The sequence below is a fragment of the Theropithecus gelada genome, chromosome 2, assembly GCF_003255815.1.
Source record: "Theropithecus gelada isolate Dixy chromosome 2, Tgel_1.0, whole genome shotgun sequence".
NCBI classification, from domain to species: Eukaryota; Metazoa; Chordata; class Mammalia; order Primates; family Cercopithecidae; genus Theropithecus; species Theropithecus gelada.
The window spans coordinates 11127047-11141512 of NC_037669.1; the positions used below are offsets into that span (position 1 = coordinate 11127047).

The window sequence follows — 14466 nt, forward strand, 5'->3', positions numbered from 1 at the left end:
GTCAGACTCAGGTCTCTGGTATGTCACCACGTAGCACCTACTGGAATGAGCAAGAGCTAATTTTTTAAAAGCTGATTTAGACACGCCTATTATTTAGAGATCCAAATTGGGCCACTGGGGCTTTAGGAATGGTGCTTCGCAGCTCAGTGCGGCCACTATAAACTCAAGCCGGTTGTATCACTCCTTTCCATGAGGAATTTAAGGGGTGTGACTGCATCCTTTCCAACCCTGCATTCCACATGTGACAAAACCGATCCAGCTGTTTGTCTGAAAGAAATTCCTCGCTGTCCTTAAATATTAAAAAGCAAGTGGATATCCATCCTCAGGGGCAAGTCTCCAGCTGGAACCTGGTACAGGCAGTTGCGAAACAAAGACAGTGCCCTGGACAGCATCTGCTTTTGAATTCTTACCTCGCCATAGGGGGGTTAGCCCCATCTTGCTTTTTGAAATGGCAGATTCTGGATGGAGGGTGATGGCTTGGCCCAAAGCTCTTGAGAAGTGTTCATCCACTACTGACCCAATGTCTCCCTGGAAATAAGTGAAAAGGACACAGCGAGAGTTAAGGTACTCCATCTCGGCAGGCTGGTCTTTCTCCTCCTCCTCCTCCTCCTCCTCATCCTCCTCCTCTTGTTTGCTGGGAAGGGTGACTTCCAGAGAGTCCTGCATCTTGCTGAATACCGCTAACTTCTTCTGGGATGGAATAAACAAAACACAGTATCAAAGACAGTTTGTAAAAAGGCATTCACTAGTTAAGTTTTCACTTTAAAAAAAAAACAATCTAAATATTAACATATGTTTGCAAACGGATTCTACTTTATCTGCTTTATTCCATCTTTTTCCTCCCCAAACCAGTTGCCTCCTTCCCACACTAAAAAAAAAATAATATTAATAAAAAGTCTGTGATTCTACATTTGGCAAACAAACATAAAAGCCCATTATCAAATAGCATATTTTCAAAATAGGATTTTGTTTTTGTTTTTGCTTTTTGTTTTTTCATCTAGCTAGGCCAACGGGAGAATGACATTTTAAAAAAAGTTTTTCTTCCCAGTTTTGGTTTACTTTTAAAAATGTAACATACAGCAGTGTTACGGTTTAGGACAGAGAGGAATGACTGTCTGGGGGTGGGGTGGAGAAGAAAAGAACTTTTCATAAATAAAATAAACTAAAATAAAAACAGGAATGTAGCATCTTATAAAAGGATTTGGCAGATGTGCTGAACTCATTTCTCAAAAATCAAACTAAAATGACAAAATAAGTCTGTGTGAAGATGCATTTTACATGGAACATATTTTTCAGATGTTCCACTTACCATCATTATCATGAGGGGAAAAAGTTTTATTATGGCTTGCTGAAAATATTATAAAATACTAGTAGCGGGTTAATCTTTCAAATAAAAATGAGAAAGATTTGTTAACTTAAAATGTTTAAAATATATGATAACTCTCATAATATACATTATGTCAGACAAGCTTCTAAAACTTTCTATTTATCACCTCATTGAATCTTTATAATTCTATAGCATGGCTATTAATACTATCCATATTGTAAAGATTAAAAAGCTAAAGCACAGAAAAGTTAAGTTACTTGCCAAAAGTCACAAATCGTGTGAGCTGCAGAGTCCGAATGCATAAGAAAATCAGACAGGTATAGACATGTGTGTGCACACATGTGCTGGGGAATGGCAGAGAGGGGTATCTAGAGTACAGATATGCATGTGCATACATGTGGTAGGGAAAGGCAGGGAGGGACATCAAGAGTAAAACAATTACAAAAATGTATTTTGTATTGTTTTTCTGTGTAATACATTTACAGTTAATAGATATTTTATTATTCCTGCTTTTCAATATTTCCAAACATTTTTCACTGAGCACATATTACATTTATTATCAACTTCAAAGCAAATTACATATAAGAAGATAATGCTAAAGATTGTGAAATGTATTATTCTAGTGACCAAACGAGCTTTCTCTGTCATCCTTATGTCTGCAAAACCTGATCCTCGATCATACCATTTTTTTTTACTTTGAAAAAAATGCATGCTGGAAAATGAATGTGAATAGAAAAGATAAATCACTCCAGAATACCCAGTAATTTTTCATATGTTAGCAAAATACATACCCCAGACTCTATATTTCTAATGTAATTACTAGCTTCAATATCTATAGCTCCAAATTATAAATGCACCATTCAACAATTTGGCCCCTTTCCCCAGCAGTGAATATGTTGCTCTTGTATAAGGTGAGTACTGAAATATTCAGAAATACTATGAGCTTCTAGTTATCGTTTCAGGATGGTTATTTATAAATAGATATTTTGCTTTTATTTAAAATTTGTGTCAGTATGGTTATGATTTGTTGATGAATAGATAATTCATTCTTTGTAAGTGAATGTGCCCTGCTGATGAATAGGTAATTGCAATGACCGAGTGCTTTTCTTTCTCATAATCTACTTCTGCACAGATTTGAACATTTTTATATTTAACTTCAATAGTAAAAACACCATAGAACCATATGGTATGTGTAAAATTAGGGAATCGAGCTAAATAACCTCTAAAGCCACTCCTAGTTTTAAATTCCATTCTAAAATTAAATGAATATTATAATTTATTAGTCAAATCACAGTGCTGCTTCTTTCGGTGCATGTGTATTTACCTAAAACATGTACTGTTTTAACCGTATGCACACACTCTCTGTTGAATATTCTGGAACATTAGAAAGCCGCTCTGTATTTACATGAAAACAAAAACCCTAAAACCTATCTACATGGTGGCATCATTGTCCACAAGTGTTCATTATTATTCGTGAAACTAATTTCTTTTTTCTGTTATTGTCCAGCCCAGCATCAGTTTGTGAGAGTGGGGCTCTGCATATAAATGCTTTATTTAATTGTAACATTCATTCTTTAAATAGAAGAGCCTAGCTATGTTAACAATCCAAATAAAGTCAATGTTTTATTTTATCTTTAATTGACAGCAATTAATTCTCAGATGAAATAAAAGTGAAGTTATATATATATACACATATATATATACACATACATATATATATATGTATATATAAAGGATTTGAAAGCCATGAATCCTGATACAAATGTCAAATAGTATTCTGATCAATAGTAGCAATCATAAAATATCAATTTTAAAATTGATATTTTTAAATCAATTAAACTATTGTATTTAAACTATAGAATTTCAATCTATTTAAGATTTCAGTTTTCTAAATGCTTCATAATATTGTGTTACCTTTCCTACCAATTTTTGAATGGTTGGATAGAAATAAACTAACCTAAAAATTATATTTTTCAATATGCAATGGGGAATAGTAAGCGAAAGCTGCCCCTGCATTAAAAAGCTCATCATCAGTTTATTTTAGAAAAAGAATTATCTCAATGTATGCATTCTTTATATTTTTATTTCATATATGTAGTATATCTATATTTACATAAATACATATACTGAAATATTCCTTTTTGATATGGCAAACGTATATGGTTCTTTAAAATATCTATACTGATTCCTCTACTTAAATAAATTTTTTTGGAATGATTATAAAATATACTTTCTGTTTTCTTTTTCTCTCTCTGGGTTCTTTAAGCCAGATTCTTTTACTAATTAAATAAATTTGCTAGAAAACTATCAAACAAATAAAATGAAAAAAGCTTATATCTACCAATAGGCAGGACACAAGAACTCTACCATTGCCACTTGCACTTTTTTTTTTAGATAAAGTTAGATTGGGCCGGGCGCGGTGGCTCATGCCTGTGATCCCAGCACTTTTGGAGGCCGAGGCGGGTGGATCACGAGGTCAGGAGATCGAGACCATCCTGGCTAACACGGTGAAACCCCGTCTCTACTAAAAAATACAAAAAATTAGCCGGGCGTGGTGGCGGTGCCTGTGGTCCCAGCTACTCGGGAGGCTGAGGCAGGAGAATGGCGGGAACCCGGGAGGCGGAGCTTCCAGTGAGCCAAGATGGCGCCACTCACTCCAGCCTGGGCAACAGAGCCAGACTCCGTCTCAAAAAAAAAAAAAAAGGGTAAAGTTAGGTTAATTTAATTTTCGCAGATTATAATGAACCAATTTAAACATTTACGTTTACAACACATACACACACACACACACACACACACACAGACATAGCCTCACGATCAACAGTACTGGTTAAAATAAGAATTTCAAAGTATCAAATGACCTGATAACTAACTAATGTGCTAAGGTTGAATTTGCATACTTTTGTTTTAACATTAAATGTGATCATGAAGAAAACAGAAATACAACATTTAAACAGCAATCGATTCAAATGCTGCCATTCATCCCATCTTAATTTCATTCTCCATTCTCCATAGACTCTCGTGCCTCAACTACTTTCTAATGTCTGTATTTTGTTGACTGTAAATCAATTTATTGGGTTTTTTTGTTTTGTTTGGGTTTTTTTTTTTTCTTTCTTTTTTGAGACGGACTTTTGCTCTTGTTGTCCAGGCTGGAGTGCAATGGAGCGTTCTTGGATCACTGCAACCTCCGCCTCCAGGGTTCAAGTGATTCTCCTGCCTCAGCCTCCCTAGTAGCTGGGATTACAGGTGTCTGCCACGATGCCCAGCCAATTTTTTGTATTTTTAGTAGAGACGGGGTTTCACTATGTTTGCCAGGCTGGTCTCAAACTGCTGACCTCAGGTGATTCACCCCCCCTCAGTCTCCCAAAGTGCTGGGATTACAGGCGTGAGCCACGGCGTCCAGCTCTGCTTTTTTTTTTTTTTTTTTTTAACTAAGTACTTTACTCATGAGCACTTCTGCCACATTCTGTATTCACTTGGTCTTTGCTCCTTCAGTGAAACGTTCCTAGTGTTACATTCTTTCTTGGAAATAATATATAAAATTCAAAACATTGAGACTAAATATCAAATCATCAGAACCCAGATTTCCTGATTCAAGGTCAAAATGTAATCTAATTGGTATTTTTCTCAAAATGCACAATCACTTCCTAAAAATATCCAGATTTCGCAGAAATATTTATGTTTTGCTTAGAAGACCCTGAAGAAATGTTAACAAAAATAAAGTCATCTAAAGGGACTTTAAAGACTACAAGTTGTTGTTGTTTTTTTAATGCACATTGATGTCTCTTCACCACAATATAGTTATGACACTTTTTCCCTCGGTAAAATGACTCTGCAGTAAGATGAAACAATAAATGGGTTAATAGCTATAAAGTGAACGCTAACTCACAAAGACGTTAAAGTATCAATGTGGAGAGTTCGCTTGGGCAGTACAGACCATATCCAACCACCACGCTGCTTGCCACTAGGCACAACAGCAACAAACTTTTCAGCAGGAATGTGCCGGGGAAGGATTTGTCTGACAAGAGAAAGACTTCCATGTCAGGAGCCAAATACCACTAACTCCCCAAGGCTTAAGCCTACAAAATGCCAAATGATTACCGTGCATATGTGGAAACTTTTTTTCCTAGGGAAACAAAAGTATTTTAATGAATCACTGGAGTCTTTGGATATTTAGAAACAGATTTAAAAAGAAAATCTACTGGCTAGCTTTTTAAAATACAATGTTTTTTTATATTCAAAAACACGATTGGAGCTATAAGAAGAAATCGCTCTCCCTAAATATTTCAAAATCGTAGAGGCCATAAAAGCAGCACATTGCTCTTTGACCATATGTATTTTTTTCTTTTGAGACAGGTTCTCGCTCTGTCACCCAGGCTGGAGTGCAATGGTGTGACCACGGCTCCCTGCAGCCTCCACCTCTCAGGCTCACATGGCTATCCCACTTCAGTTGGGACTACAGATGCGTGCCACCATGCTGGCCTTATTTTTTATGCTTATTTTTTTTGCAGTGACAGGATCTCACAATGTTGCCAGGGTTGGTCTCAAATTCCTAGCCTTAAGTGATCCTCCTGCCTCAGCCTCCCAGAAGTGTTGGGATTACAAACATGAGCCCCCGTGCCTGGCCACATATTTCTTAATTTACTTGGATAACAGCTTTTGCTTCTTCGCCTATTTGGAGAAGGCTAGATCAGCTTATATGAGGTTGGGTCAAGTTAAGGAACATATGTCACAAACCTTTCGTATATTTCGTTTCACACAACTGTCCTCCCACACACAAATATTTTGTCAGAGTAAGTACTCCCAAGTAATAAGTTAATATGCAAATTACTGGGTCAGGATGGTCTAATTATAATAGTAAGTGGCAGAGATGGGATTAGAACCTATTTCTGTTTGTTTACAAAGCATGTGCCCAGAAAATAGACTAAAGAAAATGTGTCTCTATGGTATTTATTTTAACTGAATAAACAAGTCGTAAACATCAGTCAGTGTGGCATCACATACTAACTAGGACAGTCTAAAACTCATGACATTAAAAAAATAGAAATTAATCAATGCCATGCTTTTAAAAACATACATCATTCTAGATGAAATTGAACTTCTATATCTAAGAATATATTATCTCCTTGACAAATCAGATACATAAAACAATTGTCTACAATTTTTCTGAAAATCCCATTTTGGAAATTTGACGAGAGTCAGTCTGTGAGACAAAATCACACCTCATGATTCTGTGTTTGTTTGTTTGTCTGTTTTTCTTAACAGTAGGGAGGAGTCAACCAAAAATCATATAACAACATGATGAGTTACTTTCGAGTGCATTTGCCTCTAAACGATTCTTGTCACTATCAAAAAATCAAATCTAACCCCTCCAAGGAAGAAAAATTTCCAGTTTTAATGATGTTCAAAAAAATGTGCCACAGGCTTAGAGGCGATTTCAAAATTTACATTCCCAAAATGTTTTAAGCAATGATCATATCATGAGGGTATGTGTTCTCCCTCAAACCAACTACTTTGAAGGAGAAAACAGTTTCCAACATATAAATTTCTAGTGAGTTTGTATAATTCTATTACTGGACTTAGGGTGTAATTACATTTTTAAGGTTATTTATCCATTATTCATTAATTTATCTAATTGTCAATTAATACCTACTTTGGGTTAGAAATTATGCAAAGACTCGGAGTCACAAAGATGAGAGTCACGGCCTGTTCCTAAACTCAAACTTCTCCTAGTTAGTTGCAAGAGTATGGTAAAGGCAATCATAAATAAAGAGAGCCTCATGATTTATTGACATGGCTGATTGCATTAGATTCTCTAAGTGGCTAATATTCCAAAATTTAAAAGTAAGAAAATTCAAAAGATAACACTAGGTTAATTACTGTTTTCTTGTTTCTAAAGCAGCACCGATGGGAAGGGAATTCAATAGAAAGAGAACTGAAATGGGAAAGAAGATTTGACCAAAACGATTTCCATGAGTCTGAGCGAGCCACTGAAGCTTCTGGCCCTTAGCTTCCTCTTTTGAAAACAAGAAACTTTGATTTGATGGTCTCAGAGGTCTCTCATCCAACTCTATATCTTAATAAGCAACATGCTGGAGCTCTAGACAAATTCACACTTAATTTTGTTTCTCAGATTGGCTGCCTCTTCTGATATTTAGCCAAAAAAAAAAAAACCCTACAGATCATTGAAGAATAATTTATTTTCAGACATGGGTCATCTAGCCCAATTCCTAGGAATTAGTTACGGTGCTTCCTTTATCTGTCTTCATATTAACAAGAAAGGACACACTTTTAGAGTCCCCCTACTTCATCCTCCAATGACAAGTGTTTTGGCACACTGAAATCATATAGTTTTAAGGAGAAATGACACCTGTTGAATTTAGGTCATTTTCTTTTTCTTCTTCTACTAAAGAAGGAGACAAGTGAAAAGCGGTTCAGCTCTCCCAGTTCAGACCACACTTGTAAATTACTGGAGTAAATCTGCTATCCACTGAACTATCAGTAAATATGGATTTATGAGTTGTTCTAGCAGCAGCTGTTTAGGTCTAATGGTTCAGGGCACTCTTAGGGTCTTCCTAAATGAGTAGTCAGAGCAGAAAACCAGCTGCTTAAAGAGATGTGTTTTGAAAGGTTCAGAGCAGAGCTTAGCTCAAAAGTTTTGCTCTCACTGTCCCTGACAGAGCCTCAAATTCAACTCTTAGAGAGTCTTTGTTTCTTGAATAAAAATGTTTTCTTGGAGCTAATACCCTAACATATTATCTATTACAGGATATATTCATTTTCAGCTTTTTAAAAAGTTAGTTGGACACAGAGCCTATGGAAATGAGATCCAAGCTAAGCACTCAGGTCTTAGAATGACAGTCACCTAGCTTACAAGTTTGCTTTAAGATCTGTCTTAGGTATCATAAGCTTCAGAGTTTTATTTCCACTGAAAAATCGCTTTGCACAGATAGATATGACAAATATATATACTTGTGATATACACAGCCCAGCCTCTTCTGCAGTAGCCTGAAGAAACAGTGCATAGGAGAACAAGGCTTTCCACTCTAAACACCTCTTTTACCATCTTATAGGTCTCCTTGCCATCTCCAGCTTTATGAGATGCGAAATTTTACTGAGGGCTAGATAAGGTAGGACTTCATTGCATTTAGTCAAAATACCCTTTAGATAAATTTCCAGAGAGTCACCTTGTCCTGGCATTTGGTTTCTTGGTGAACACATCCTCACTATGCATGATTTTATGGATCTCAGTCTTGCCCTTACCATCATTATTGTAATCTCCATTCTGGTTGACCGCCAGCGATAACAGTTCAGTTATGTTAACAGTTAATTTTTCCTCTGGTTTGGATTTTCTGGCTGGGAAGTCATTGGGAGCATGAAGCTCTGGGGCACTTCAAGTCTCTAAGTCTCTACAGTGAAGTTACTTTGTGTAGTGTGAAGTTATAGGGGCTGTTCTTTCTCAAAGAAATTCTGTATGAATTTTTATAAATCCACTTAAGTCCTTACTTACAGTTGCAAGAAAAATAGATCCTCTGCCTCAAATAAGTTGTCTGTGAATGGAAACTACTTGGGTTATAATGGTATTATTTACTCTTAATGAATGTAAACTTACATTGGAAGAGCTATAATAGATGAGGCACTTAAAATTAACTGCTAATACCACTTCCTGTATTTTATTTTGGATAAATAAATATTCATTTGCTAAGTGGATATACTATTTCATCAACAAGGGGTGCAACATGGGTAGCATAAGTCATTAGCATAATCCAAATGCTTGCTAAAGGCCTTGGAATGCCTAAACTTAAGAAAGTACACTACCAAGGACTTGGAAAGAATCTCGCACTCCAAGGCCAAAGAATCTACTGCATATTAATCTTCATTATCAAAACAAATTGATTGGGGATCTAAAGACAAAAATAAGCCTATTGTGCAATAGCAAAACATTAAAAAAATTAAAAAAGCTTTAGGAAACTTCACGGCGTTGTACAAAGATGCTACACTGGAGAAAGGGAGATCTGGTGGTCCTAATTTTGTCACCAGCTTTGAAATCTTTAGCCAGGCATTTCAGTCCTATAAAAATCCATTTTCTCACTTGTAAAAGGAAGAGTTGAAGTTATGTTTTTCCAGGGCTTTCTTCTCTGACAAACTGAATCTCAGAACAATTGTATGACTCCACCAAGGTAGCAGAGTCCAGACAGAGTTTGAAAAAACACCTTACAAAACTTATAACTGAAGTTCTGCCTCCAAGGGCACTTAATTTTTTCAAGTGAAAGCATGCATGCAGATTCATCCAGCTGTTACCCTGGAAGAGGACAGAGTAAATATACTCTATTTTATATGAAGCCCAAAGTGTGATTGTTAAAAATCCCCATGTGCAATTAGAAAGCCGGTGACTGTTCTCTGCCTCATCTATAAACTGCATAATTCTGAAACATTTGACAGCATGTGCTGAGAGGTCGAGTCAAGAGTTCTACTGAGGAGATGTTAGAGACTGACATATTAAAGCCAGGATGAGATGGTGGGCATGGGAAACAGGTCACCCAGCATCCCTCAGCAATTTTGGCTCTATAAACCCCACTGTATGATTTATACCCAGCCATGCAGTCTCTAGCAATTGATGTCAGGGACTATAAAATTTATACTTTGGACATATTTTAGCTTACTTTGAATTTTTAGCCCAATGTATACCTAAGTAACACACTGCAGTACAAGCTAATATAAATATATATACAGTTCACTAGGTTTTTAAAACGACATTCACTTATTACCCACCTACAACATACAATATGTTCAACAAAAACCTAAACTTAAATTTCAAGTGCACATTTGTGCTTATAGGGAAACAGGTGAGAATACACGTGCCTGGATAATAAAGTTCTGTTATTTCCAAAATAATTCTCAATATTATACGATCATTTGTTAAGAGGGAAAATATACCTGTGTTTAAAATCCATCATAATGAATCATTCTGATATAGTAATTAATAAGGACTTCAGAGCTACACAGTTTGCGGGGAAAATTAGTTGACAGATACACTATTATAATTGAATACAGAAGTAATACAAAACTTTAATGTTGTCTTTTCTAGCATTTCTTTAAACGACCATTAAAATTTCTTGATTACTGTTATTTTTCTTTGCTCCTTTTCCATTTTTTCCTTCTCAAAAAATCATTTTTTCAAATTCAGTAGGAGTTGTAGCCCTTACTTTTGTCTCCCAGGCAAGATTCTATTAGGGGTCACTTCCCATGTACGGAGAAAGCAATCTTCATGGATAATAATGATAAAACCTTATGGAATGCAAAAACAACCAAAATATGTATTCTCAGATGACTGCATTAGGGCCAAGTCAATATTAGTCCCACTTCACCCACGCATCACATAGTCTAAAAATGCTGTCAGCCTGATAAGAATTTCCTGATTTACTCTCTTTTCGAATAGAAAATGTAGGTCATCAAAATAAACTTCTGACAGTAAAAGAACAGTTACACCATCAAGTCTTTTTTTTTTTATTTCACCAGCCGGTTATGGTCAAATAGTTTCTTTACGTAACCAAAAAAAAAGAAGAAGAAAAAGAAGAAGAAAGAAATAAATCTTGAACAAGCCATTTTAGTAAAAGCAACAAGAAAATTTCCAAGCACATCTCTTGACTACATTCTTATGGTTGACTCAGCCAAACATCTAGTTATTCTAGCTGAGCAATGTCTACAAAAGTCCAAAATATAGAAGTTGAACTAATCAATGTAGATAAATTGTTTTCTTTTTAAGAAGCTCATTGGTCAGAGTTTTTCTAATTTTTATTTTATTTTATTTTATTGTTTACTTTTTAATATTGTTGTCTTCAGTATGTTGATGGTTTTAGCAAGAGAAATGAACTGGGGACAGAGTCTCAGGGCCATTGCAAACATCATATAAAGTATTTGGAGTCATTTCTTACTGAAAACTTTTATGATTGGTAATTTGCCATTTTCTCTGATACCGAATGTTATTTTCTAGCTCAAAAAAAAAGTTATAGTATTAACTCCACCACAGATTCATTAATTTCACAACCCTAAAAAAATGAAGCCGTATTTGAAACAACTTCTACTAGTTTGTTATTTTATAAAGGAGGAAAGTATCTTTCTGAATACGTAGAGAAGTTTTAGTTTGCTGCTCATCCACATTCCAAATGATAATTGAAGGCCTCTATAATATCAGAGATGCTTTGAAATGCTGGTGCTGTTGAATATTTTTTTTTTTTAAACAGGATAGCAGGAAAGTAGGGCTCCTTCCTCTTCGGCCCTAATTGGTCCTAGTGAAGCTGGTACTATTCAGCAGATGAATCTGGGACATGTACCCTTCCAGAGTTAGCTGAATTTCATAGTTCCTAAATTCTAAACAGAAAGTTAGATTTCTTTCTACAGCATAGCATTGTAATTCTAGCAAAGAGACAGAGGTAGAGGAAATATAGAAAGTAAAAAGTCAGATTAATTAACAGCCCAAACCTATGAAGGTTTGCAATAAAACATGTGGTTCCTAAGAAAGTAAAAAGAAATAAATCAATATATTCTACGGATGGTAATTTCCTAACCAAATCTAGTTATACATTTTTAAGTTTCTCCAAATCCACCCACCCTAATTCCCATAGTCTGAGGTGGACTCTATTTTGGTACAGCCCTTGCCACATACATTTTTTATTTTAATGTAGCACTAACTAAGCCTTGGCACACTCTCCGTTGTATCCAGAGAGTAATGTCCAAGGGCGCCTCGTGCCAAATTCCCCAGAACTCTACTGTTCCTTCTAAAGTAACGATATCATCTCCTCAGTTCACGACCCGTTATTACGGACATCTTCAGTCACTCTTGGAAGAGTGGAGATCCAGCATCCAGAGATCCAAGGTAACCTTTTGGCCTAGGGACACACTGTCAACACACTGAGCACGTACTATATAACAAGCGCTGTGCTTTGCTGGGATGAAAAAATGAATGAAGAACCTTGGAATCCATCCCTGTCCTCTAAGTCACAGTCACAGGGAGAAACATTCTGTGGAGAAGTTCTAGTAACACCCGATAGACATGATGCTAGACCAATGTTCCCCCATGAAAGTCCCAGATCATTTCGTGAACTCACTCTCCAGATAGCCTCCCCTACCTCTGTCAGCGCACTTCATCTTCCTCATCAATAAGACCCTGAACCATTCCACCTTTCCAAACAAACAAAATAGTTGGTTTAAAGGAAGTTTACTCACATAGTCCTAAGACAGATGCCCTTGGTGAGCTTCAGAGAACTGAGTCCTAAGAGCTAGGGTGGCTATGAGGCGCAGCCTCTGAGCTCCGGTGACCACAGCTCAATGAAGCCCCCAGCCAGGTCATGCCTCACCCACCCGTACACCCCGCTGCTCTCCCTTCCCGGCTCTCTCGGGATGGCTTCTGCTCAGGACGCTCCCGCAGGTCCCAGCGCATCCTCCGCGCCACGCGCGCCGGCGGGACGTCGCCGAGCCCCAGACCGATACTCTCGATGCCCTTCGCCCCCGCCCCCGGCAGGCTGCCCGGCCGGTGACTCACCTGCTGGCCAGGTTGGGGCGCCGGCTGGTAGTAGGCTGTGGGGCAGGTTGTCGCTGCCATGGGGTTGGGCAGATACTGGGACGCTCCATACGGCTGGGGGTGATACATCACCTCCGCACAACTCATGGCAGCCGGGGCAGTGGCGGCCCCCGAGCTGCGGCCGCCGCTCTACGCGCTGGCGCGAGGGGCGCGGGCGCCGCCGCCGCAGCTGCCGCCTCTGTCGCTGCTCCAGCTGCTACTGCGGCGAAGGCGGGTCCTCGGCGGCCTCGGGCTCCGCGCGGGGCGCGGGCTCCGGAGGGACAGGCAATCAGCGGGGGCCCGTGCGCGGGCACCTTCATCTTCAGCCCCTCCGGGTGTCCCCTGCCGCGCTTATATAGCGGCTCAGGGACGCAGCCGCCCGCTGCGCCGCTGGGGCATTACCGCGTCCGGCTCCCGCGAGGGCTGCGGCGCCCACGGCAGCGCCAGTCACAGCCACAGCCCAGGCCCGGGTCGGCCAGCGGTGGGGAGCCCGGTTCTGGTTTGCATATACACAATGCACGCCCGGGGTTCGTCCTATCACGAGTGCTCCCGGCTGTGCGAGGACCGGGAGGCGGGGGCAGAGGGAGGGGGAACGCCGGAGAGGAGGGGGAGCACTTCGCCTCCCCAGGCTCTGACGCGGAACTTTGCGAAGTTTCTCCAACTTGCTTTGCAGCCGGCGGGTCACCCTGCAGGGGGACCCCGGCGAAGGCTGGCTGCGGATTGGAGCGAAGTTTGCAGCCCTCTCCGCCTCTCAGCACTGGACGGTGGTGGGAGGGGAATGGTATGCAGAGGCTCCGCGCCCTCGATGCTCGGCAGGTTCCCACCCTGTCTCTGTCACCTGGCCGCCAGGGCAAGGGCTTCCCAACTCCAAGGAGATTTTACAGGGAACACCAACTCAGAGGCTGGGGCCAAACAAAAGCCAAGTGTACAAAGGGGTAAAACAGAGCAGGCGCAGAATACACGGGGATTAGCTCCTACACTAAAATAATCGTAAGTGAAAGTTAACATCACTACAAGTGCGCACATGCCAAGAATGCAACACAGTTTTCCACAAGCAATCTCTGCTTTAAGTTTACATCTTCATGGTATGACACTGCTGTGGGACGTCCACCGTTTCTGGCTTTTACAGCCTGGTTTTCATAGAGCAATAAAGGGTAGTTGATTAAGCCCATTCAGCTAATAAAGGTTTATCTATTTGCAATTGGATCTGACCCTCTCCAAATGGGGGGAAAAATCTGTGAGAATATACTCGCATTCCGAAGTAATCAGTAGAAATAATTATACTCACATTATTTTATTTATTTTGAGACAGGGTTCCCCTCTGTTGCCCGAGCTAGAGAGCAGTGGCATGAGCACAGCTCACTGCAGCTACCACCCCCACGCTCAAGAGATCCTCCCATCTCAGCCTCTGGAGTAGCTGGGACTACAAGCCCGCAGTACCACGCCCAGCTTTTTTTTTTTTTGTTTTTTTTTGTTTTTGTTTTTTTTTTAATTTTTGTAGAGGGTCTTGCTATGTTACCTAGGGGGGTCTCTAGCTCCTGGCCTCAAGGGATCCTCCTGCTTCCGTCTCCCAAAGTGC

General features: G+C 39.3%; 1 protein-coding gene across 2 annotated transcripts in view; it reads right to left on the bottom strand.

The window, feature by feature from the left end:
• The window catches only part of VGLL3 (vestigial like family member 3), a 50630-nt gene extending 37133 nt beyond the window's left edge, over positions 1 to 13497 (bottom strand). The window contains exons 1-2 of one of the 2 annotated variants that reach the window (XM_025376493.1): positions 12870 to 13497; positions 411 to 528 (exon numbers count right to left, since the gene is read on the bottom strand). In XM_025376493.1, the coding sequence (XP_025232278.1) occupies positions 411 to 528; positions 12870 to 12995 (244 nt within the window). In that variant the 5' untranslated portion in view covers positions 12996 to 13497. Of the gene's footprint in view, positions 1 to 410; positions 691 to 12869 lie in introns of both variants that reach the window. The other variant, XM_025376491.1, reaches the window with a different exon arrangement.
• Positions 13498 to 14466: the final 969 nt, after the last annotated feature.